The 25890-nt window shown below is 46.7% G+C and overlaps 1 protein-coding gene across 2 annotated transcripts in view; it reads left to right on the top strand.

Moving 5' to 3' along the window:
- The window catches only part of CPSF1 (cleavage and polyadenylation specific factor 1), a 47714-nt gene that overhangs the window by 2678 nt on the left and 19146 nt on the right, over nucleotides 1–25890 (top strand). For both annotated transcript variants that reach the window (XM_061607141.1, XM_061607140.1), the window contains exons 3-17: nucleotides 1702–1729; nucleotides 2891–3024; nucleotides 3740–3820; nucleotides 4918–5069; nucleotides 5850–5996; nucleotides 9894–10033; nucleotides 11129–11239; nucleotides 11814–11907; nucleotides 12818–12905; nucleotides 14265–14390; nucleotides 14737–14788; nucleotides 16153–16247; nucleotides 16520–16594; nucleotides 16919–16999; nucleotides 24632–24727. In XM_061607141.1, the coding sequence (XP_061463125.1) occupies nucleotides 1702–1729; nucleotides 2891–3024; nucleotides 3740–3820; nucleotides 4918–5069; nucleotides 5850–5996; nucleotides 9894–10033; nucleotides 11129–11239; nucleotides 11814–11907; nucleotides 12818–12905; nucleotides 14265–14390; nucleotides 14737–14788; nucleotides 16153–16247; nucleotides 16520–16594; nucleotides 16919–16999; nucleotides 24632–24727 (1500 nt within the window). The remainder of the gene's footprint in view (nucleotides 1–1701; nucleotides 1730–2890; nucleotides 3025–3739; nucleotides 3821–4917; nucleotides 5070–5849; nucleotides 5997–9893; nucleotides 10034–11128; nucleotides 11240–11813; nucleotides 11908–12817; nucleotides 12906–14264; nucleotides 14391–14736; nucleotides 14789–16152; nucleotides 16248–16519; nucleotides 16595–16918; nucleotides 17000–24631; nucleotides 24728–25890) is intronic.

The raw sequence follows: 25890 nt of genomic DNA, 5'->3' as shown, positions 1-25890 counted from the left end.
TCATGTGATGTTATATAGAGGCCAAGCATATGATCCAACCTCAAATGAGGTTTGACAAACAGAGAGATGCCAGGCCCAGCAGTGGTTGAGAACCAGATTGGTCCAGGATTCAGCCCCATAAGGATTTCGTAAACCTCCCTTTGATAAAGAGTCCATCCTCCACACCTTCTGAAATCTTTTGAACATTTGGAGATGCTCGTAGGAATCTGGGATAGAAGGTGCTAGTCTCAGGTGGGGGACCTTTTTGGCCCAGTGACCCTGAGCTTTATCTCCCCCCACCCTGTGGGTCAACTTTGACAGGTGGATGGAGTCATCCACCTGTCAATCAACTGATGTCATGATGATGGCAGAGAACTAATAGGTGGGCAATCCAACCCATCTGCCAAAGTTGACCTGTGGAGGCGGAGTCAGTTTCACCAGCACATTGCCCCACAGGAAGCAACACCTAGCAGTATTGGACCCCACTGCCCTGCCTGTCCCCTGACATCATGCAGCGACACCAGCTGATTGACTCGTGGGTGTGGTTTGGAGGAAACTGCCTTGTGGGCCAAAGTGGACCCTTTAGCAGGCCATGATGACTGGAGGTTCCCCACACTTGGGCTAAAGGCTCAGCTACTTCAGATTTCTTTCCAGCTTCCCAGGGCCATGCCCTGTAAGATTTCTCCTGTGCAACCAGATGTGTCTGGAACCGGGTGAGGCAGCTGCCCTTTGCTGGTATCCCTAATAACTTACTCCCACCCCAAACATGGATGCTTCTGTGGCAGTATAGCAATTGCTAAACGGCCTTAGGAAAGAGGACCTCTGTAAGGACTAGAAGGGGCTGTCTATCTCTCCTCCTTTCCAATATCTCTCTCACACAAACACGGCCTTGTAGTTAAGCACTCTCCTGGTCACCACAGCTGGGAAGAAACTATATGCAGGCAAGTGTATAGAATTCTGTGCAGGCAAGGGAGTGAGCTCGGGCGGAGGAGCAATGAAGCGCTGTATCCCTCCTCTGCAGTTAGTGTAGAAATATAGCAGGCTGCAGAAAGAGGGATGGAGCTCTTTGGGCTATTAACTTTTGTGGACTAATTTATACAACTGCACAAATGATGCGTCCTGCATCCCTGCTGCTCTTGGGCCAGATGGTGGTCCTGGCATGTACGCCTTTTGTATTTCCTTTTAGAGCTCAAGTGGTTTCCCTGGAGCTTTTGTTCTGTTGAGCAGTCTGGAGTGAATGTTGCTTTTGCAGAGTCTCGAATGAGCGATTGTGGCACAGAAGGGTGGATTTGCTAACACACTGTTTTTGGAGAGGGAAGAAGGAACTGAATGCGACACCCTTTGGGGGAGGTCTGGAAAGTTCTGAACCTGTTCCCTAGAGCTTTCATCCAAAGCCAGAGGAGTGCAGGAGACAGCTGACCATCTAGACTGAGAAGCATCAACAGGGCCGGCAGGGGGCTGAGAGCCAGGGAATGATCTGAGGTGGGGATGTGCTAGAGTACATTAGTATTAGGGGCTGGGTACTCAGAGGGAGGGAAAGAAATGCATGGATGAGCCCACTCTTTTTAGTGAGATTTGTTGCTTTTCGCCTTCCCTCTGGAGTGTTAATCTCCCTTTGAGATTTGCTTTAACACGTTGCCCTGGAGAAAAGGCTGTGAAGTTGGAGCAACGCACCTGCGTTGTGACGGCAGGACTGATGATGTTCCTTTGCTTCTCTTCTAGACCGCAACCAAAAATGACAGGAACACAGGTGAGTAGAGCGTGGACAGCCAGGGCTCTAGGTGTTTTGGGGTCCTGGAAAAGGAGCTTTGGAGCTGGAAAGAGAGGGCCTCAGAAGAATACTGCCCCATGGCCAGGCTCTGTCTCTACCCCTCAGTGAAAACGACTCTTGCAGTCATTGGGGTTGCTGGCTTCTGATTTTCTTGCCTGAAAGGGCCTCCAGGGTGCTGTCTTGGGAGGCTAGACAGTTGGTCGCTTCGGCAGAGATCGGTGTCTCCTGAAACAAGGAACTACCCCTGGGCTAACAGGCCCTCCAAGCAGCCAGGAGACCTCTTAGGATCCTTGGCACTGAACCCACACGCTTGTCAGCAAATGCCAACCCAGCTCAGGGGCTGTAGCTCTTAGAGGTGGAGCACGTCCTTTACCTGCAGAAGGTCTCAGATTCAACCCCTGGCATCTCCAGTCAAAAGGATCTTGGGCAGCAGGTTTGGGAAAGATCTGCCGCTAAGAGTAGACCAGCCTTCCCCAATCTGGTGCCTTCCAGATGTTTTGGACTGCAACTCCTATCAGCCCCAGCCAACGTGACGGTTCTGGCTGGAACAGACAATGTTGGGACAGATGTACCAGTGTCTAATAGCAGTTTCATGTGTTTGCTATTTTCTCTGCAGTCAGGGGTTGTGAAAAGGAACGAGGGGGGGGAGGCTATCTTGCCATAGGCTGTCAAACACACCAGGCACTGGCTTTCTGTGCCAAGCCCATCTTTTCAATGTTGATGTATTAGAGAGGAGGAGGCATGGGGGCCAGAGCACTGAAGGGCAAAGTTGAGCAGGGGGTTGGACTTGATGACCTTACAGGCACCTTCCAACTCTACTATAATTCTATGATTCTATGAAAGGTAGACACAGGGTGGAACCAATTTGTAAATTTGGTAGGAACAGGTCCTGTCCCCACTCATCCAAGGGGAAGGCCTTCATGTGGAGTGAAACTTGGCGTGGTCCCTTTGCCAAGGTCATCCTGAGATAACAGTGTCCATGGACTGATTCAGATGGCGGTGGTGCAGATACAGGCTGAAAGGCTTGGGATGCTTCTTTCAGGCAGAGAAGGCTGCCAGTGGGAAGGGGCTAGACCAGCACTGTGTGTGCTTAAGAGCATGTGTCTCCAAGTTCATGTACTAATTTGTTGTCTTGTGCAGAGGGCAAAGGTCACAAGGAGAAGCTTGAGCTGGTGGCCGCCTTCTCTTTCTTTGGCAACGTCATGTCCATGGCCAGCGTACAGCTTGCAGGAGCCAAAAGAGATGCCCTCCTACTCAGCTTCAAGGATGCCAAGGTAAGCGGCTGGCCGGGGCTGGATGGATAGTCAGGCTTGTGGGAAGGCTGTGAGAGGCAGAAGGAGGAGCTGCTGGGCCCAGCTGTGTCGAGATCCAAACTGTCCTACATTCTGCAGATCTTGGAAATGGTGGAAGGCCATGATAGGTTGCGTGGCATTACGCTTTGCTGTGTTTTAAGGTTGTATTGCAGTTTGCAGCCTTGGGTGGACACGGTCAAAAAGGCAGTGATAATGAAATAAATAAGTTGGTGGCCCTTGGAGCTTTCCTTAGGGACCCCTGGCACCTCTGCCTGTTGATGAGACACCTCCTTGGTGGCAGTTCTGCTTGGCATAACGCTGAACAAAACAACACTTAAGCTTCCATTCAGCCTCGGAATTCAAGTCCCTGTTCAGATGGCTGTCCAGATCATTCTGAGGAGAAGAGACCATGGAACTCTTAAGACAGCCTTCCCCAAGTTGGTGCCCTCTAGATGTTTTAGATCATACCTCCCATCACGGCTGGCTGGGGCTGACGGGAGTAGTAGTCCAAGACATCTGAAAGGCACCAGTTTGGGGAAGGCTGCCTTAGTACATTGTGTGTTTCTCTAGTAGCTAGATGTATAGTCCGGCCCTCCTAAGGGTTCAGTGTCAGTAACATTGATATTTATAATTTCCCATTAAAAAGATGAAACTCCGGCAGATGTCCCTCTTTAATTCCCTTTTTCCTCCCTCCCAGCTCTCGGTGGTGGAGTATGATCCCGGCACCCATGACCTGAAAACACTTTCCCTTCATTACTTTGAGGAGCCAGAGCTGAAGGTAGGTGTCTGAAGGTTTGCAATTTAATTCTGAAAGGTATTGTGGGAGGAGCTCACTTTCATCCTCTTCAAAGCCAAGGAGCACTGTCAAGTCTCTGGCACTCCCCCCCCCCCCCCGGCGAGGCTTTGTGAGAGCTGCTGGAATTCCCTTGTGCTTATCCCTCTCCTCCAAGGGGCTCCTTTTCGGAGGAAGGATGGGATATCAGTAAAATAAATCTCAGCTGCGCATCTCAGCAGCAGCAGCTATGAGAAAGCGAGAAGTCTCCTGCAAACACCTGCAGCAGAGAGCCACTTTGGCCTGCTTTGCTCTCAGTCAGGGGTGGAGAAGCTTTATCATCCTGAGGGCCATCTTCCCCTCTGGGAAACCTTCCAAGGGCCACATGCCCGTGGTGGGCAGGGCAAGAGGAAAAAGTGGGTGGGGCAACAGGAGTGACTTTTCCCTTTATACAGCAGGCTGCATTCCAGCCACACAGAAGCCAGAGGTTTCTATACACACACACACTTGCCACACAATCGAGGCACGCCAGGGGCATTATCACAGCTGAAGGACACATTTCAGCCAGGCAAAAACTCTCAACAAATGAATGGAGCGGGAGCGGGGAGAAGCATGGCATGAGGAGAGTCCCTAGGACCAGTTGGGGAGGGCTGGAGGGCTGATGGAGTGTGGTGGAGGGCACCACCTGCAACCCTTAGTATGGCAACAGTACCTTTCCCAGTGGACACAGCCAAGCCTTCTCCATTCCTGGATCCATCACAACTCCGTGCTCAAGCCAGGCTCTCTTGCAGCAATTGGGTAACCTCTATGGGTTGAGAGGGAGCGTGTATTCCAGAGGCAAAGGAGCACAAAAGCCTAGAAGGCAGGCCCCCTGCTCCATCTCTGCTGCGTTGTCTGTCCAGGGGAGATAGGATAGCACTCTTCAAGTACATGAAAGGTTGTCACACAGAGGAGGGCCAGGATCTCTTCTCAATTGTCCCAGAATGCTTTGATTTGGATTCCTGCATTGAGCAAGGTGTTGGACTTGATGGCCTTATAGGCCCCTTCCAACTCTACTATCCTATGATTCTATGACTCTTGACCTCGCTCCATCTCTCCCTCAGGATGGCTTTGTGGAGAACGTCCACATCCCCAAAGTGCGGGTGGACCCAGATGGGCGTTGTGCTGTGATGCTTATCTACGGCACACGGCTGGTGGTGCTGCCCTTCCGCAGAGAGACACTGACCGATGAGCATGAAGGTGTCATGGGCGAAGGGTAAGGCCTGTCTCGGGCTCTGCACTGGTCAGCGTGATTGCCTCTTGATTGAGATGACATTTACAATAATCAGAGGCTTAGGATGGGTGACGTTTGGAGGGGAATCGGGCTGCAGTGCAGTGACGGGGGACATTCTTAAAACTGCCAATAAGGGTTCGAAGCAAAAGGGAATAGTTCTTCACGTGAAGCATACATTAATCTGTGGAACTCGTTGCTGTAGGTTTTGCCTTAGCAACAAGTGCAAGTGGTTCAAAGGAGGATTAGAAGGACACGTAAAAGCCAAACTTTGATGTTCACAAATATACCTCTACCCTATGCGGGTGTGGGGAGACAGATGAGGAGGCATGTTGGCATCAGATGTTGCTTGTGAACATGGCCACTGTTAGGAGATTGAATGATGAACTCAATAGGTGATGCAGTTTTGGATGCTCCTTGGGACTGTTGGTGATGGTAGGCCAAGAGGAATGGGGTTTATATGGAAGGACAATATTTTAGCTGTGGGCTGTCATGGCTTTTTCATACATGAGGGGAGGTTGGCCTTATTCGAGGCTGGTGACCTCCAGTTGTTTTGGACTATACCTTCCATCAGCCCCAGCTGATTCCTGAGGTCAGTGTATATCTCTGGGGTTCCAAGCATCACAATTTTTCCTCCTGTGAAATGGGTATTTTGTGTTGCCTGTGACAGTTTCTTAGATTTTCGAGTGTGCTCCTGGGCTCTAAAATGTTGGGACTCCTGGACCATATCTGATCCCTGTTAAATCCTGTGATCTGTTGTTGCAGCCAGAAGTCAAGTTTTCTGCCCAGCTACATCATTGATGTGCGGGAGCTGGATGAGAAGCTTCTCAACATCATTGACATGCAGTTCCTGTATGGCTACTATGAGCCCACCCTGCTCATCCTCTTTGAGCCCAACCAGACCTGGCCTGGGTATGTTCTACCTTCCTTCTACCTCTCTGTTGTCAGCTCTCTCCAGACCGAGCATCTTTGGCTTCCAAATGCTCAGTTACAAAAAGGTGTAAATTTACAAAGCAATACTTACAGAACAGAATAAGATTTCAACAAGCTTAAGAAATCTGTTATGGTACAGTACAGGACTTTATAGAGATCTAAACCCTTAAACCCTTGCACAAAGAATCTCTTTGAAATCTGGTCCAGGTTAAGGAGAAAGTTAAGCCCTGGGTTATCTCCTTTAATAGCTATAGCATACAACAAGGAGACAGAAGATGAAGCTCTTTCGGGAAATCTTTTTCTCAGTGGAAATTTGCTGAAAACATATGATGAAATAAGTGAGTTCATGTAACAATCTCAACCCTCTGTTTTTCAGTATCTCCAAGTAAAGCGTACTGCTTTGAAACTTTTACACTCACGTGGACTACTCGAGACTCCCTTTTGAAATAAAAAAGCTGTTATTTTGATAAGATTCTCTTAAATTTGGATACCTCCGTCATTAGTTAACCAGTCTAAATGGGAATTGGAACTAGGACAGTAAATCCTATCTAATGGTTGGAACTGGAGCTGCTGATATATTTCTCAATTGACTTTAAGTGTTAATTTAAAAGAAACTTTGTATGCGTTCATTTCTCCCTGGTGTTTAATCCCAACCAGGCTGGCTCGAATTTACATTGATGCTAATAGCTTTTGTTGGAGATATAAAAGTATAAATGCAGATTTGAAACATATCTTTTGGTCTAATGTTAAAATAAAGAAATTCTGGACAGATATAATTACTGAGATTGAAACCATCACTGGTTATAGTCTATCTTTAGAGTACTTACATTGGATGGTAAAACATACAAAGCATACAAGGGTTACAGAGGCAACAGGAAAACAGGTTTATTGAGAGACGGAGCTTTTTAATTATGTATTGGAATAATGAATTCCAAGACAACTTGCAGCACAATGCGTATGGGGAATATTATGAGTATGAAAGAGAAACATAAAGAAATGGCATTGTAAATATTAATGCAAACAAATATGGACAATGTTTGAATGCCTTAGGGTTATTTTTTAAAAAGTTTCTTGGTACAAATCTACCTATATTACAGTGTTATATTTAATGTCCTTGTTTTCATTTAGTATTTTTTTCTTCTCTTATGAAATTTATAATTTTGTATCTCCTCAGAAAGTGTATCTTTTATATATATATTTCATGTATTTCTTGTAAGCTTTTATTTATTTATTTATTTATTTAATTTAATTTATATACCGCCCTTTTGTAAAATGTGTAAACTTTATACATTTAAAAATGTGTACATACCATACATATATATTCTCTTTTTTTAATTTTTATTTTTTATCATTAATTTTTATTCAAATTTTCAAAAACATAACAAAACAAAACAAAATTAATTAAACAATAAAATAAAATATTGACTTACGATTTGTTGCAGATCAGTTATAGGTCTACAATATATAACAATCCTGTCTCTTAAATTATGTTACAAAATCACTTTCCTCCAGTAGTTATCTTAGTTAATCATCAAATCTCATAAACATTACTTTATTCTTTCCACAAAAAGTCAAAGAGAGGTTTCACTTCCTTGAGAAATATATCTATCAATTTTTCTCCAAATAAACATATCGATTAATCCATCTCATCAAATTTATTAGGTCCAATAATTTCAATAGCCATTCTTCCATTATCAATGTTAATTCCATCTTCCATCTTCAATAATCCTGTTAAATCCAGTAATTTCAGTAGCCATTCTTACATTGTCAGTATCCCATAATAATCTTGCTGTCATAGCCATAGTCATATAATAAGAGTCTAATGGGAATTTCCTTTCTCACAAATATTTCCTTGCCATCAATTCTGAATATGTTGCTGAAATATTGTTGTAAAGTCATATATCTGTTCTTTTTTTTTACATAATGCACTGGCACATCTCTTGAGAGTTTGTCCATTGTCACATGTCTGTAGTTAATTCCATAGATTTTTTTCTATGTCAAGCTCCATCACATCATTCCAGTCCAGAAATTTATCCAAGACATTAATATCTCTAATATCTTCATTAATTTCTTCAGAGACAACGTTGAATTCCAAACAGTAAACTTTGTCTCTAATATCCATAAAATCCAGGTCTTTTTCCGATTCCACATTTGTTCCAATCTCCAGGGCTTGGATCTTCTCTTTAATTTTTCTTTTCTCATCTCTGATCTCATCAATCTTCTCTCTCACAAGATCCCCTATTTCTTTAAGCTCCTGGTTCATTTTGCCAAATTCAATTTTCATCTCCATTCTACCCTGTCTCAGGGTTTGTTTCGTTATCTCAATCTCATCCATTATTTTCTGAAACATAATTACTTCCAGATTCTCAGCCACTTTCTTGATTGCCATTCTTAAAACCACAAAGAAGAAAAAAAACCACTTCTTATTTCAGCAACAATTGGGTTAATATTTCAGGCCTGATGACATCACAGTGTAGACAACACAGCCTGCCTTATCTCTTATATGTTCAGGAATGCAAAACAAATTTAGTTCACAGCTTCAGAACAGTTAGTGGCGTCGTGAACAAGCAGATTCGTCAAAATGAAATAGACCAAAAAAAAATAGTCCCAGACATATAATACTCCAAAGTTCATAAATCAAATTTATTTATTTATCTCCTCGGAATACAAATCCCTCATCCGTTTGTATCTTTAAAATTCACAATTCCAGGTCAGCTTTTTGCAATCAAAACAAAGATAAGCTTTTTCAATTTCTTTCCTCCTTAATTTCATGAATGAAAGAGAAGAGTTATAACTCACCCAGAAATTCTTTATAGCTGATTCATTGACAAATCTCTATTTGCTGCAACAATTTAAACCAGATGAAAAAAATAGAAAGAAGAGTGCTTGCCTGTTAGAATCCGTTTTTCTTTGAAGAAAAGATAAACGTGTCGCTTAATCAGTTAGAGCTTGTTTGAAAATCCGTCCGGCATTGCTGGCTGAACCTTCTCTCATAAATTAATGAAATCCAGTCCTCCCAACTAACACAGGCTTTTGTGGTTAATCTCTACGTTTCTCCCTGCCCGGGAGAAAATCTTTACCAGTCAAAAAGAACGTTCTGACTGATTTTAAAACTGAAAAAGCTTCTTCTGAGATGAGAGCTCGTCTCAAAAGCAGGCACAGGCGAAGTCACCCTTCCCGGAAGTCCCACCATACATATATATTCTCACTATAAATAGAAAGGTTTATTTTTTAAGAAAGGTGGAGCTGATGCCTTGGGAAAGGGCCGCGCTCAGTCCTAGAGCATCTCCTCTGTGTGCAGGAGGTCCCAGGATCACTCCCTGAAGGCATCTCTGAGTAGGGCTGAGAGAGACCCGGCCTAGAACCTTGGAGAGCCACTGCCAGTCAGTGTAGACAACAGTGGCCTGACTTGGTATAAGGCAGGTTCCTGAGTTAGAATCATAGAATAGTAGAGTTGGAGGGGGCCTATAAGGCCATCGAGTCCAACCCCCTGTGTGTCTGCCTCATGGGGAGATGGAGAGACACCTGAAGGCTGAACCCAGTCTGGAGATAGGCAAGGAAGAGCTGTAAGGCTCAGCTCTACTGTCATGTTAGGGACTGAGCTCTGCAGCTGAAGGGAATCTGTTTTACTTTGCCACACATGTGCTCCTGCTGGGAGGAAGGGTGGGATAACAATCTAATAATAATAATAATAATAATAATAATAATCTGGCACTGCATTCCCATTGCACCTGATGCTGCGAATGCCCATTCCTTGTCGTCCCTCACACCCACACCCAGTTTAGGTTCATCTTGACTCTGCTTGACCCACTTGCATAAGTCATGAGGATGGGGGTGTTGAGTTGCAGTTCTTTCTTTCCTTGTCCCCCCCTGCAGGCGGGTGGCTGTGCGCCAGGACACCTGCAGCATTGTGGCCATCTCCTTGAACATCATGCAGAAGGTCCACCCGGTCATCTGGTCTCTCAGCAACCTGCCCTTTGATTGCACACAGGCCCTGGCGGTGCCAAAGCCTATTGGTGAGAGGAGAAGCAGTCTGTCCCTGGCTCTTGCAGGGAGAGCGAGTGGTGGTGGTGCTGGAGGGTGTGTGTGTGTAGAACAATGTGGCTAGAGACCGTGAACATCTTTTGGGGGGGGGGGGTTCAATTTGAATGGAAATCCCAAATGGTGATGAAGATGGTTAGACAGTGTGGGGAAGCCCATAACTCAGTGGCCACATAACATACAGTACGTAAGATCCCAGATTCAGCCTTTCCCAACCGGTGTGCCTCCAGATGTTGTTGGACCACAACTCCCACCAGCCTCAGCCATTGGCAATGCTGACTGAGGCTGATGGGAGTTGTGGTCCAACAACATCTGGAGGCACACTGGTTGGGAAAGGCTGCTCTAGTATCTCCACTTAAAAAGAGATCTATGGGAAAAGACACATGCCTGAGGTCTTGGACAACCTCTGCCAGTCAGAGTAGATAATTTTAGGCTGGATGGACCAGTGGTCTGGCATATATTTCATACGGGATGTGTCTGTTGCAGAGTAGGGAAATTAGGCACTTGAGCATCTGAGTGAGCTTTGTGTGTTTGGATCCTTGCTCAATATTACACCTTCCCTACAAATTAGTCAGACAGAGACTTTAAGCTTCAAAATAAGAAACAACTACTTTATTCTGGAAATACAGACTTGATAGGAAAGAGTCCTACATCTAGCTAACTAGCTAAGTTGGAGACGCAAACACTAAGCTTAGCGTTTGCCCTCATGCTTGGAGGAGAGAGAGAGACAAAGAGAAGATGTCTGCTCTCCCTCTCAAGAGAAAGAAGAAGGAAGGAGACTGGAAGATGTGGTCAACATCCTAAGCACATCAATCTAGCAGGAAGGGAGAGTCAGCAGGTCAAAGGATAGGTATTAGCCTAGCAATCAGGAGGTCTCCTCTCTAGCTACTCTTTTTAACCCCTTGCAGTCCCAACCCACCAGTTTGAGTTGAACCACATATTCCAACAGTGTCTAGGTGCAGCAGACCAGAAGACAACAGAGACAAACTCACCCTCCGCTGACTTCAAGCCTGTGTCTCAGAATGACCACTCCACCTTGGCCTAACACTCCTCTCACCTCCCTCCTCTAGGTGGTGTGGTGATCTTTGCGGTGAACTCTTTGCTGTACCTGAACCAGAGTGTGCCACCTTACGGCGTGTCCCTCAACAGCCTCACCAACGGCACCACCGTCTTCCCACTAAGTATGCCTCTCTGGTTTCCTCGACTGGATATTGAAAAGTTGCCAGTAGCCCCGGAGCTGTGACCTTTGTGCCTCTGGCCCTTATGGGCCTCAGCTAGTTTTCCCTGCCCCTCTTGTTTCACTTATCTGTAATGATGTGAGGCAGCCAACTCCAACCGCTTGTCCAAATCAATGCTGTTCAGCATAAATTACTTATCAATCATGTGGGCTAATGATCCAGGTTTTCAAGCCACTTTTTTGATGTTATTGGCAATATTGGCATTTCCCCCAAACGATCTCCTGCAGCCATTAATCATGAGGGCTAGAAAAATGTGGTTTGAAATACATTATCAATATATGTGTACATGGAAAGCTGAGGTTTCTGAAATTCAGCCCTAGTTAACAAATTGTGATCTTGTGCTGCAGACGTGGAAATGGACAGAATGCTCACAATTCTGAGCAATATTGCTTCATGGAAAATACTCTGACCAGGCCACATTTCCAAAGGGGGCGGCTGCATTGTCCTGAGTCCACACCTATGTCCTGCTCTCTTTGGTTTGACTGATGGCTTTACTCCTGCTGTCTCCTCTCTGCAGGGGTCCAAGAGGGAGTGAAAATCACACTGGACTGTGCCCAGGCGGCCTTCATCTCTTATGACAAGATGGTGATCTCGCTGAAAGGAGGGGAGATGTAAGGCTTCAGCTGATTCTCATGGCACCAAAATGGATTCGCTTTGCAAGCTTTTAGCAGGGAGCTGTTCTGTTAGTCCTGGAATGTTTCTCCTTTGGGGAAAGGGAGCTCTCTGCACTCTTCCACTCAGTTGGCCAGATGCAGGAAGGCTGCTCCCTGCTCCCAAGAGCCTATAGATTCTGCAGGGTGGGAGGAAGTTCTCTTGGACCTTAAACATCCAGCTGCTGGAAAAGAGATTCACCTGTCGATGGTGTCATGTGTTGTCACAAGCAGGCCCTTTGTTCAGCCACTGTGGTTAAGTCAGGCTGACCTCTCCATCTTCCTGGGTTCTGTATATGTTCCTCTCAGTGCATTGAAGTAGATAAATATTTCATGGCTTAGCAGAGAAACTTGAAGCCAAAGGATGAACCTGACATGGGTGGGGGTAGGGAAGAGAAGGTGTGTCTTCAGAACACCAGAGAGAAAGCGTTTGCATGGATGTGTGGCCAGCATCTTGGGAAGAGCTGGATTGGCTTCAGTTCAGGGTATGTACATCAGGTGTTACCACTTACAGTGTCGATGAAGCGTCACGTAGTGGGTTGGAGTCTAGTGGAATATGGCGGCCTGTACAGCTGCAACACCAGACTTCTGCAATATTCCTTGGGCAGCTCGTTGCAAAACTCTAGGGCTGGGCCCCTTCAGACAAGCTAGTTCTGCTTAGTTCCCATTATGCGACAATTGCAAATACCAATTCCTGTAGGGGAGGAAATGGTCTTCTGATTCCACCTGGCGCTCTCCGGCTTGTTAACGGGTGTTGAGCCGCCTCCACCAAGTGGTTGACAAGGCTGCTTGCGAGTTCTCTTGTTCAGATGTTGTTTGCCCAGCCCCCTGACCAAATGGTTCCCTTCACCTTCTTCCTTCCCTCGCCTAGCTACGTGCTAACCCTCATCACCGATGGCATGAGGAGCGTCCGATCCTTCCACTTCGACAAGGCGGCAGCCAGTGTTCTCACCACTTCTGTAAGCTCCGTTTGGCCATGCGGCGGGCGCTGGTTGGGCATGAGAGAGTCGGGGAGGCGGGTTGGGGGGAAGGAGGACCGCTTGGCAGCTGTGACACCTGCAGTGGCTTTCCTCTCATGTCGGGGGGTAGATGGCGCACCGCAAATGGCAGGCTGGGACCGACAGTTTCATAGGCGTGGTGGGACTGGAAGAAGTGGCTGTTCCTCTCCCAGTGGAAAGGTCTTGCGACAGAAAGGAAAACAGAAGCGGGGGGGGGAGTTTTAATATGGAAAACTGGAAGTCCTAAAAGGGGAGCTATCTGATAAACCCCTCTGGATTATATGGATTTCTAGCCTTCTCTCTGCGGAAGGGACTTTGCATGTTCATGGTGTACAGTTTCTGTCTTCTGAGGCTAAAGTGTGTCATCAAGAATTGTTACTGACGCTGAAATCACTGTGGCAGATTTGTTCTTAAATATATGGATCGTACTCAACCAAGTCCTACTCAGACCCACTGAAATTAACGAACCTAAATTAGTCATGTCCATTAACCTCAGTGGGTCTACTCTGAGTAGGACTTGTGTCAAATACCACCTTACATATTTATTAAAATAATTTGTATACTGTCTTAAACCAGAAGTTACCAAGGCAGTGTACAACATAACAGCTTAGGACAGCCTACTAAAATGCATTAAACAACATTAGAACGTGAAAAACTACACCTGCCATAGCTAAGGAACAATAAACATCAGTGTGTCAAAGGCCCAGGAAGGCCTGAGCAGATATATTTTTACTAGCCAACAAAGTACCAGTACTGTTTGTGTCAATATATCTGTTATTGATTAAACCATTTTGTGCCACCTTTCTACTCTTTCAGACCCCCAAAGCAGTTTACAATCAGGTTGAAAAACAACCAGACTTTTCTTGAGACATCATATCTCTTGTTTCCCCATTTGCTGTGTGAAGCAGGTCTCGGTCTAGGACAGGCTGGGGTGGGAGGGGTGGGCTCTTTGCTGGCATCACGGATAGTATGTTGGGCTTGGCCCAGCAAGGTCTGGCTTGAAATCCTTGCTCAGCTTTGAATATCCCTAGGAGATGACCTTGGGTCAGCCTCTTGCCCCACCCCTCCTACCATGCAGGATTAACGGCGGTAGCCCTTGTGCACACACCTTGGAGCAAAAATGAGATATGACAAATGTGGCCTGTTTTGTCCAGAGGGTTTAGTTGGTGGCCATGATGGAAGGCAGTGCCCCTGCCCTGCTTTTTGCTGGCTGCCCCCTGCTCTCTCTTGTGACACTCCTCTGCCCGCTTCTCTCACTGGGCCTTGCCTGACCCTCCCCTTCCTCTCCCTGACATTTGCCGTCTGTCTCTTGGATCTCAGATGATCACCATGGACCCTGGCTACCTTTTCCTGGGCTCACGTCTCGGCAACTCCCTCCTTCTTAAGTACACCGAAAAGCTCCAGGAGGCCCCCATGACTATCACCAAAGACCCCACAGAGAAGACGGTGAGTTCAGCTGGGATCTTGCCACCCCCGTCACCGAAACAGTGATGTTCCATTAGAAAGTGACCCTGCCCCCCACCCCCAGCATCATTAACCACAGAGAGCGTTGGGGGGCAGAGGGAAGGGTCTCCCAATGCCTGAGCGGGCATTGGTTGTAGGGAAAGGCCTGCTGGGGTGACTCTTGCATTGGCTGTGCTGAGTGAATGGAGGCTTGGGCTGGAAGCTCTTCATCTGGTCATCAGAGCTGTTGGCCTCCGAGGGCAGATGGAGCCTCGTGGGGCTGCTGGAGGCTGAGGGGGGTTGGGGAGTCCCCTCCTTTTATTGGCATACAACCTCCTTCGACTTGCAGGAGGAGCCTCCCATCAAGAAAAAGCGTGTGGAGCAGCCGGCAAACTGGACTGGTAGGTGGCCTGCCCCCTAGCAAAAGAGGGTGCTTGAATCATAGAATAGTAGAGTTGGAAGGGGCCTATAAGGCCATCCAGTCCAACCCCCTGCTCAGTGGAGGAATCCAAATCAAAGCATTCCCGACAGATGGCTGTCCAGCTGCCTCTCGAAGGCCTCCAGTGTTGGAGAGCCCACTACCTCTCTAGGTCATTGGTTCCAATGTCGTATGGCTCTAACAGTTAGGAAGTCTTTCCTGATGTCCAGTTGAAATCTGGCTTCCTGCAACTTGAGCCCATTATTCCATGTCCTGCACTCTGGGACGACTGGAAAGAGGAGGAGACTGTGCAGGCTGTGGCCTCCTTAATTTGGGGTCATGAGGATGCTGTATTAAAAGAGAGATCCAAGTTCTGGGTTAATTGTGCAAATGAGTGGACACACTTCTCTGCTTGCTTTGCACAACTGATTCTGCTTCCAAGTGCCATGTTTCGAGTGGGTGCCTCCTCCTCCTGCTCCTAATGTTGAAGCTTCCAGGGCCTTCTGTGGACAGGTCGTCCTGACCCCAGAAATAAGGGGAAAGAGGTTCTCCATTGCTGTCCTGCCCCCTTCCCCTCCCTTCCAGCCTACCTCTGTCGTGTTCTCAAGAGACTTCTGGGTCCATTGACCTGAAAGGCTCTAGAATCTTTGTGCTTCCTGCCATTGGGGATCACGGGGGAAGGTCCATTGCGCATCTTGTGTGCCCTCAAATCACCTTCCAGGACACCTTGATCCTGCTCAGCCAGCTCTGAATCATCACCATCACACTCACCTTGATTGAATGAGTGATGGATTGATATCCCGCCCTTCCTCCCAGTAGGAGCCCAGGGCAGCAAACAAAAGCACTAGAAACTTTAAAACATCATAAAAACAAACTTTAAAACACATTTATTTATTTATTATTTATTATACTTGTATACCACCCCATAGTCAAAGCTCTCTGGGCGGTTTACAGTAACTGAAAACAAATACAATTTAAAATACATCTTTTAAAAAACAATTTAAAACACAATTTAAGAATTTAAAACATTAAAACAAAATATTTTTAAAAATGTTTCTTAAAAAAAGAGCTTTCAAAACATCGTCTAAGATTAAAAACATTTTAAAAAAGAAGGTTTAAGAACATATTAAAAAGCAATTCCAACACAGATGCAGACCGTGCCTTATTTCCTCACAATTGTTTGAATTGGGGAGGCAGGGAGAACTAGGGAGTGGATCATAAAAGAGGGGAAAGTACCTGGGAACTGCTGATGAGTGGAGGGAAGAGAAGGGATGGAAGCCGAGAGTGAGACACAGAGCTAATCCCAAGGACTCCGCTAGAACACATGTCCTAATCTGTGCTCTGCAGGGGGAAAGTCGGCCCCGCAGGACGAGGTGGATGAGATCGAGGTGTACGGCAGCGAAGCCCAGTCTGGGACCCAACTTGCCACCTATTCTTTTGAGGTACTGTGTGACGGCTACTTCTGAGGCACTCTGAGGGCAAGGTAAAAGCCTGTTTATGGCAGGCTTGTGTCTTTCCTCCTGCGGGAGGAAGGACAGGAGACAGGCGGAACTCAGTGCTGAGGATTCAATTCCAGGGATGGATCAAAGCTCACCTCCTGGAATCAGAAATTCTTCTGAGTCTCCCATCCTCACTCCTATGCCCAGAATTGTTTCTTGGGCACTAGGTAATCCTATGTCTGTGTTGTTTCTCTCTTTCTGTCCAACACTGACAGGTGTGTGACAGTATCCTGAATATTGGTCCCTGTGCCAATGGCGCCATGGGTGAGCCTGCTTTCCTTTCTGAAGAGGTGTGTACTCAGCTTGTCTGACATGGGTGCCTGGCGGTTCCTTCTCTGAGCTCTGGGTGGAAGCAGGGAGGGAGGGAAGGATGTTGCTTTCAACGTTTGCTGCCTTTGGAAGCGGGGAGGGAGTTATGGTCCAGTGCCTGAAGAAAGGACCCTACAAGGGGCGGGGAAACTTCTTGGGTTTAGGCCTTCTGCCCTTCCAAGGGGCACGCAGGAATCTGCAAAGGGTTCTTGGAGGAAATTAAGGCCAGTTGCTTTGCAATAGCTATGAGGGAGGCAAGTTCGCCGCTTTCAAGCTTCTAACACTGTCTGTCTGTCTCTGTTCAGTTCCAGAATAGCCCTGAGCCAGACCTGGAGATTGTGGTGTGTTCAGGTTACGGCAAGAATGGTGCCCTCTCGGTTCTGCAGGTGAGTGAGTGAATCTGCTGGGGTGAGTAGTACAGGATCGCACTGTGAGAAGGCCTGCTTCAGGGAGTCTGGCGCAAGTCCGGTACCAGTGCCACAGCAGCAGTGTGCCCTAGGCTTACCAGGGCTGCCCCAGAGATCGTTGGAACAGTCTGTAAACACCTGGGGACAAGAGGGTGAAGCAGAGGTAGCTTCTTGGAGGAGGAAAAGGCTGTCGGCCGCCCTTGGGGTGGTAGCTTCTGTCTGTTGTGTTTCTGTTTTGCATCGTTTGAGCAACAGCTCTATTCTATTCCATGTGCACCCCCAACACTAATCAAGCCCTACTGAATTCACCACAAATTCTGCAACAACCCGTATCCTATAAATTAAGATGGAAGGAAGGCAAACAAATTAGCCTATCCTCCTTAACTTTACCTTTGCCACCAAGCAGATTTTTTTTCTGGCTACCTTCACCAAAAAACCTTTTAACCTTCTCGCCTTGAACTTGCCCAGGCCATTCCCAATACTAGAGTGATATGGTTATTCTGAGATGAATAACGAGGCCTCAGATCAATTTTCCCCCAAAACAAATTATATCATTACTTGAGAATTTAGTAAGGCAACAAGCTAAATGTTTTTTTGAGAAAATGATTGTCAAAAAAATCTAATTTTATCATTTGAGTTGCTAGCCATGAGAGCAAACAAAAAATTATACAGAGATAAATGCATCTAGCTATAGTTATTCTAGACTGCTTCTCTAAGCTAGCCAATACTTATCAATTTGCATTGCTCAGTCCAGCTTCCGGGTCCCTTTGTGGTCTTCTCTAGAGCAGGGGTTCCTAGACTGTAGCCCATGGACCATTAGTGGTCCTCCTCCGTGCCTGAGGACTGGAAAGTGGCAAATGTAATCCCAATATTCAAAAAGGGATCCAGGGGGGATCCCGGAAATTACAGGCCAGTTAGCTTAACTTCTGTCCCTGGAAAACTGGTAGAAAGTATGTTAAAGCTAGATTAACTAAGCACATAGAAGAACAAGCCTTGCTGAAGCAGAGCCAGCATGGCTTCTGCAAGGGAAAGTCCTGTCACAGTAACCTATTAGAATTCTTTGAGAGTGTCAACAAGCATATAGATAGAGGTGATCCAGTGGACATAGTGTACTTAGACTTTCAAAAAGCGTTTGACAAGGTACCTCACCAAAGACTTCTGAGGAAGCTTAGCAGTCATGGAATAAGAGGAGAGGTCCTCTTGTGGATAAGGAATTGGTTAAGAAGCAGAAAGCAGAGAGTAGGAATAAATGGACAGTTCTCCCAATGGAGGGCTGTAGAAAATGGAGTGCCTCAAGGATCGGTATTGGGACCTGTACTTTTCAACTTGTTCATTAATGACCTAGAATTAGGAGTGAGCAGTGAAGTGGCCAAGTTTGCTGACGACACTAAATTGTTCAGGGTTGTTAAAACAAAAAGGGATTGCGAAGAGCTCCAAAAACACCTCTCCAATCTGAGTGAATGGGTGGAAAAATGGCAAATGCAATTCAATATAAACAAGTGTAAAATTATGCATATTGGAGCAAAAAATTTGAATTTCACATATACGCTCATGGGGTCTGAACTGGCAGTGACCGACCAGGAGAGAGACCTCGGGTTGTAGTGGACAGCACGATGAAGATGTCGACCCAGTGTGCGGTAGCTGTGAAAAAGGCAAATTCCATGCTAGCAATAATTAGGAAAGGTATTGAAAATAAAACAGCCGATATCATAATGCCGTTGTATAAATCTATGGTGCGGCCGCATTTGGAATACTGTGTACAGTTCTGGTCGCCTCATCTCAAAAAGGATATGATAGAGTTGGAAAAGGTTCAGAAGAGGGCAACCAGAATGATCAAGGGGATGGAGCGAGTCCCTTACAAGGAAAGGTTGCAGCATTTGGGGCTTTTTAGTTTAGAGAAAAGGCGGGTCAGAGGAGACATGATAGAAGTGTATAAAATTATGCATGGCATTGAGGAAGTGGATAGAGAAAAGTTCTTCTCCCTCTCTCATAATACTAGAACTCGTGGGCATTCAAAGAAGCTGAATGTTGGAAGATTCAGGACAGACAAAAGGAAGTACTTCTTTACTCAGCGCATAGTTAAACTATGGAATTTGCTTCCACAAGATATAGTAATGGCCACCAGCTTGGACGGCTTTAAAAGAAGATTAGACAAATTCATGGAGGACAGGGCTATCAATGGCTACTAGCCGTGATGGCTGTGCTGTGCCACCCTAGTCAGAGGCAGCATGCTTCTGAAAACCAGTTGCCGGAAGCCTCAGGAGGGGAGAGTGTTCTTGCACTTGGGTCCTGCTTGCGGGCTTCCCCCAGGCACCTGGTTGGCCACTGTAGAACAGGATGCTGGACTAGATGGGCCACTGGCCTGATCCAGCAGGCTCTTCTTATGTTCTTATGTTCTAGTGGTCCATGAACTTCATTCAGGTGGTCCATGACATGTCTGCATTAAATATTCACACTGATTTTTAACTGATTTTTATTTCTGCTTCTATTTCCTGTATGCTGTTATGTTGTATTACAGTTTGAGTTCTGTGGACTGCAAATTGTAATACAATCAAATACAATATAAGAAATAAAACAAGCCATAAAAATACTGTCAAAAATCATACAACGCTCAATACAGTGTATTACAATTGCTACAAATAAATAAATAAATACAATTTTATTTATGAGTCGCCTATCTGGCCGAATTAACGGCCACTCTAGGCGACGTACATTTACACAGTAAAATACAATAAAAACCAGTGAAAACCAAAACAGTAATTAATGTACCAGTATTAAAAGCAACCTACCCCAGAAATCCCATAGGTCTGCCTGAACAGCCAGGTCTTCAAGGCCCAGCGGAAACCTATCAGGGAAGGGGCATGGCGAAGATCAAAAGGAAGGGAATTCCAGAGGGTAGGGGCCACAATCGAAAATGCCCTCTCTCTGGTCTGTACCAGCCTCGCTATCTTAACTGGTGGGACCGAGAGAAGGTCTTGTGTGGCTGATCTCGTCAGGCGGCATAATTGGTGATGCTGGAGGCGCTCCTTTAGATAAACAGGGCCCAAACCGTATAGGGCTTTGAAGGTCAACACCAACACCTTGAATTGGGCCCGGTAAACAACTGGTAGCCAGTGTAGATCTACTACATAGATCAAAACACCGGAGTGATATGATCACGGCGATGGCCGTTCTTAATCAAACGTGCCGCCGCATTCTGTATCAGTTGCAATTTCCGGACCGTTTTCAGGGGTAACCCCATGTACAGCGCATTACAGTAGTCTAAGCGGGAGAAGACCAGGGCATGTATCACCCGTGGGAGCAGATGGGCAGGAAGGTAGGGTTGCAGTCTCCTTATCAGATGTAATTTATACCAAGCTGCCTGGCTCACTGCTGAGACCTGAGCCTCCATGGACAGCTGGGAGTCAAGAATGACCCCGAGGCTGCGGACCTGGTATTTTAGGGGCAATTTTACCCCATTGAACACCAGGTCTATATCCTCCAACCTGCCCCTGTCTCCCACGAGCAACACCTCGGTCTTGTCGGGATTTAGTTTCAGCCTATTCCTTCCTATCCATTCACTTACGGATTCCAGGCACTTGGAAATGGTGTCCACTGCCAACTCTGGTGAGGACTTAAACGAGAGATAGAGCTGAGTGTCATCCGCATATTGGTGGCACCGCAGCCCAAATCTCCTGATGATGGCCCCCAGCGGCTTTACATAGATGTTGAATAGCATGGGGGAGAGGATAGAGCCCTGTGGCACTCCACAATTGAGAGGCCAAGGGTCTGAAACCTCATCCCCCAATGCCACCCGTTGGTGCCTGTCTGAGAGATAGGAACGGAGCCACCGTAAAACAGTGCCCCCTATTCCTAATCCCTCCAGGCGATCTAAAAGGATACCGTGGTTAACGGTATCGAAAGCGGCTGAGAGATCCAGGAGGACGAGGAAGGTGAATTCTCCCCTATCCAACGCCCTCCTCATATCATCCACCAGGGCAACCAAGGCTGTTTCCGTTCCATGTCCAGACCTGAAACCCGATTGGAATGGATCTAAATAATCTGCTTCATCCAAGTGTGTCTGTAACTGTTTAGCCACCACTCGCTCAATCACCTTGCCCAGAAATGGTAAATTAGAGACTGGGCGAAAGTTATTCAACTCTTGGGGATCCAAGGAGGGCTTTTTCAAGATGGGCTTTATCACTGCCTCCTTGAGGGCTGATGGCATTGCACCCTCTTCCAAGGATGCATTTACTATTGCCTTGATCCCTTCGCTCAGTCTCCTTTGCAGCTCATAATGAGCCACGAGGGGCAAGGATCCAACAGACAGGTGGCTGGCTTCACAGTAGAGAGCACCTTGTCCACTTCCTCAGAGGGAAGAGGCTGAAACCGATCCCAACGTACCAGAATGCAACTGGCCGGCTCTGGCTCACTTCCTGTATCCACGGCGCACGGAATCATGCTCTTCAGGCGCTCGATTTTATCGGCAAAGTGTTTGGCAAATGTGTCACATGAGGCTTTAGAATGCTCCATGGGTTCCTGAACAACTGGACCGACCAGATTTCGGACCACTTGGAACAACCTCCTGGGACAGCACTCTGCGGACGCAATAGAGGCAGCAAAAATTCCTTCTTTGTTGCCCTTGTTGCCACCTGGTAGGCAGCTATTGCTGCTCTAACCAGTGTCCGATCGTCTTCAGAGCAAGATTTCCGCCACCGGCGCTCTAGTCGTCTCACCTCCTGTCTCAGACCCCGGAGCCGTGGTATATACCAGGGTGCTATCTGAGCTCTATTCAGGGGGAGAGGACGTTTCGGAGCCACCCGGTCTACTGCCCTAGTGATCTCCTTATTCCACTCCATCACCAGGGTTTCAACCGGGTGGCCTTCAGCCGGCTCCAAATCTCCCAGTGCATTCAGGAATCCTTTAGGATCCATCAGGCGTCTGGGGCGGACCATCTGAATAGGTCCTTGTCCCCTGCGGAAGGTGTGTGGCATTGAGAGGTCCATATTCACCAGGTAGTGATCTGACCATGACACGGGATTAGAAGAAACAACCCCCATTTTCAGAGCACTTCCCTCCCCTCCCGAGACAGACACAAGGTCAAGAGCATGACCGGCTACATGGGTGGGCCCCATATTACTAAGGTGCAGTTCCCAGGAAGTCATGGTTTCCATGAAATCCTGAGGGGCTCCAGTGAGGACGGTCTCGGCGTGCACGTTGAAGTCCCCCAAAACCAATAGGTTGGGGGAGAGCACCCGCACGCCCGAGACCACCTCGAGCACCACGGTCAGGGAGTCTGCTGTGCAGCGGGGTGGGCGGTATACAAGTAGAATCCCTAAACTGCCCTTTGGGCCCAACCTCCAGTACATGCAGTCAACAAACTTGGTCTTATGGAGGGGGGGCCTGGCAAAGACCAAGGACCCTCGATAGATGACTGCCACTCCCCCTCCCCGCCTACCAGCCCTCGGCTGCTGAGCGTATTGGAAACCGGCTGGAGACATGGCCTCAAGCGTAGGAGCTGAGGCCTCATCCAGCCAGGTCTCCGTAATACACACCAGGTCTGCGTTCTCATCCAGGATCATATCATGGATGAGCGTTGTTTTCTGTACCACAGACCTGGCATTACACAACAGCAGTCGAAGGTCGGATGGAGTCCTGCGTCCCCCAGTTGTCTTCTGGTGATGGACAGGCCCGGAACAGGGGATGGATATTATGCATCTATCCCTTGTTCCCCTAAACTGGCGTGGCCTGCCACCCGCACCTTTCCAGGAACTGCCGCCTAGCCTTTTAATATCATGGCTCCCCCCCCCCACGGTACCCCCCTCCGGTCTGCACATGCCCCCTCCTTATCTGCCAATCAGGCAAGCCCCCCTCCCCCGAAACTGCTATCCTCTGGTAGAAGGCGTACAACAGGCAGAAAAACCATTAACTGGTCTGCCAAGACAATCAGCAATTTTCAAGTGGTCCTTGGGGAAAAAAAGTTTGGGAGTGGCTGCTCTAGAGCCTTTCCTGCTACAATGCCCAGCGGTGCTCTGTTGACACTTTCCAGCATTCCAGCTCTTTTAAAGTGTTTCAGCCCTTTTTCTCTCTCTTGCAGCTCTTCAACTCTACCTCTTCAAGTCTCCCTATCTCTGACTTCCCAACATTCTGACTTCCTTATTTTCTAGCTTGATTTATATATAATGTTTCCACATCCCATGACAGCCTTTTAGTCAATCAGGAGGAGAGAGAATCTTGTTTAAGTTTCTGGTTCCTTTAACTGCCAGATTCCTAGGATGAACATTAGACCCTCCTGTGCAAAGCATCTCCTCTTAAATGTTTGCCCTCTTTGTAAACTTTTGACCCACCTGTGTGCACAAGAACCATTAAAAAGCAAACAAAGCAATAATCTTGCAATCCATTTTTTCAACCAAAAACCCAACACAAAATGGCTGAGGGTTGTATTTAACTGTCCTGCTCAGAGCAGACTCATTGAAATTAATGAACCCAAGTTAATAATATCTATTAACTTTAATGGGTCTACTCTGAGTAGGACTAGCATTGAATACCACCCATAAAGTCCAATTCATTCACATTCTTATTTGCATTTTCTTACTTTATGTAAATTCAGGCTGTTGGCTTGTTTCATTTTTGGCTTACTGTCTACCCTCAGCCTCTGAGAACTGAGGATTTCAGCAGTCTCAAATTTTTATTTTAAAAAATACGGCTGGATTTTTAAAAATGGTTTTGCCAGTGGTAGTGTGGTGAAATTAGAAGAGGGATGAGCAGATGGTGGACACTGGGAATGTGTGTATGTGTGTGGAGGGGATGTGACTGGAGACAGTGGGGAAGGGCGTTTATATCCAGAGCTGTGGATGTGAAGGATTCCATAGGAGTACAGATTCCTCGCCCCTCACTTCAGAGAACTTTGTTTGGGTTTTCAAAAACAATTTTTTAGCTCTTTTGGCTGGTATTAGAAAGTTCATGGGCTGAGGGGACTGAATCTGACTTTTAGCAGTCAAGGAACAAAGCTTCAGTGTCTTGCATACCTGCTTCCTCACTCTCTGTGATTTATTCTGTAAATGTTGTGGGATAAATTAGTCAAAGAGAGAAAAACAGAGTTTTGCAGTTACATGCCTTGTGCACATCACAGAATCCATCTTTTCTGTGTATGGAGTTTTTATTTTTATTTTTTATTTATTTATTTGATTTATATCCTGCCCTTTCTCCCAGTAGGAGCCCAGGGTGGCAAACAAAAGCACTAAAACACTTTAAAACATCATAAAAACAGACTTTAAAATATATTACAACCATTAAAAACATATTAAAACAAAACATATTTAAAAACATTAAAAAAAGGTTTGAAAATATATTAAAAAGCAATTTCAACACAGATGTGGATTGTTTTCCTTGCGCAACAGTTTTTTTTAAAAAAAACAAGCATATGTCTAGTCTTGGGCTGTATAACAGCTCTGATGGAATCAGAAGATCTCCCATTTCACATAAAACTATTTTTCTTCATGGATCTCGCTTCCATACCGTGAGACAAGCATATGTATTATGGTGTATGTGTGCTTCATCTGCCCAGAAATAACTGTTGGGAAATCCACATTGAGCACTGGAACTCTAATATCCCCCCTTTCCTTTCAACAGAAAAGCATCCGCCCTCAAGTGGTGACGACCTTTGAACTCCCAGGCTGCTATGACATGTGGACGGTGATCTCGCCCCAGAAGAGTGAAGAGGTGGCGGTACGTATGTGCCGTTGAGCTGCCTTCTCTTGGGGAAGGGGATGGAGCGACTCCCTTACGAGGAAAGGTTGCAGCATTTGGGGCTTTTTAGTTTAGAGAAAAGGCGGGTCAGAGGAGACATGATAGAAGTGTATAAAATTATGCATGGCATTGAGGAAGTGGATAGAGAAAAGTTCTTCTCCCTCTCTCATAATACTAGAACTCGTGGACATTCAAAGAAGCTGAATGTTGGAAGATTCAGGACAGACAAAAGGAAGTACTTCTTTACTCAGCGCATAGTTAAACTATGGAATTTGCTCCCACAAGATGCAGTGATGGCCACCAGCTTGGACGGCTTTAAAAGAAGATTAGACAAATTCATGGAGGACAGGGCTATCAATGGCTACTAGCCGTGATGGCTGTGCTCTGCCACCCTAGTCAGAGGCAGCATGCTTCTGAAAACCAGTTGCCGGAAGCCTCAGGAGGGGAGAGTGTTCTTGCACTCGGGTCCTGCTTGCAGGCTTCCCCCAGGCACCTGGTTGGCCACTGTGAGAACAGGATGCTGGACTAGATGGGCCACTGGCCTGATCCAGCAGGCTCTTCTTATGTTCTTATGTTCTTATAAGGTTCCCTCTTGGCTGAACGAGTGGGACAAACATAGAGTGGGAAAGAGAGGGGAGGTCCTCCCTTGCCCACCCCCTGCCTGTGTAAGATCCCTTTGCTGGAGGCACGTTGCCTGGATAGTGTCTCCATGAGCTGTGTGCACTGGCATGCACACCTTGGGTCCTTATTGGAGCTCTGTATCAGCCTCTGTCAAGGTCACAGCCATCTGTGTCTCAAATAAGAGTGGGCGTTCACCAGCCCAGGTCTGTTGCTGGAGCCAAGAATACAGGCAGGGACAGGAGACCAGGCTCCTAGCATACCCAGCCTGGCTTGACCATAGAATCATAGAATAGTAGAGTTGGAAGGGACCTATAAGGCCATCAAGTCCAACCCCTTGCTCAATGCAGGAATCCAAATCAAAGCATTCCCGACAGATGGCCTCCAGCTGCTCTTGAATGCCTCCAGTGTCGGAGAGCCCACTACCTCTCTAGATAATTGGTTCCATTGTCGTATGGCTATAACAGGAAGTTTTTCCTGATGTTCAGTCGAAATCTGGCTTCCTGCAGCTTGAGCCCATTATT

This window comes from Rhineura floridana, chromosome 1, assembly GCF_030035675.1.
Source record: "Rhineura floridana isolate rRhiFlo1 chromosome 1, rRhiFlo1.hap2, whole genome shotgun sequence".
Taxonomy (NCBI): Eukaryota; Metazoa; Chordata; class Lepidosauria; order Squamata; family Rhineuridae; genus Rhineura; species Rhineura floridana.
This window is presented reverse-complemented; position numbering and strand designations above follow the sequence as displayed.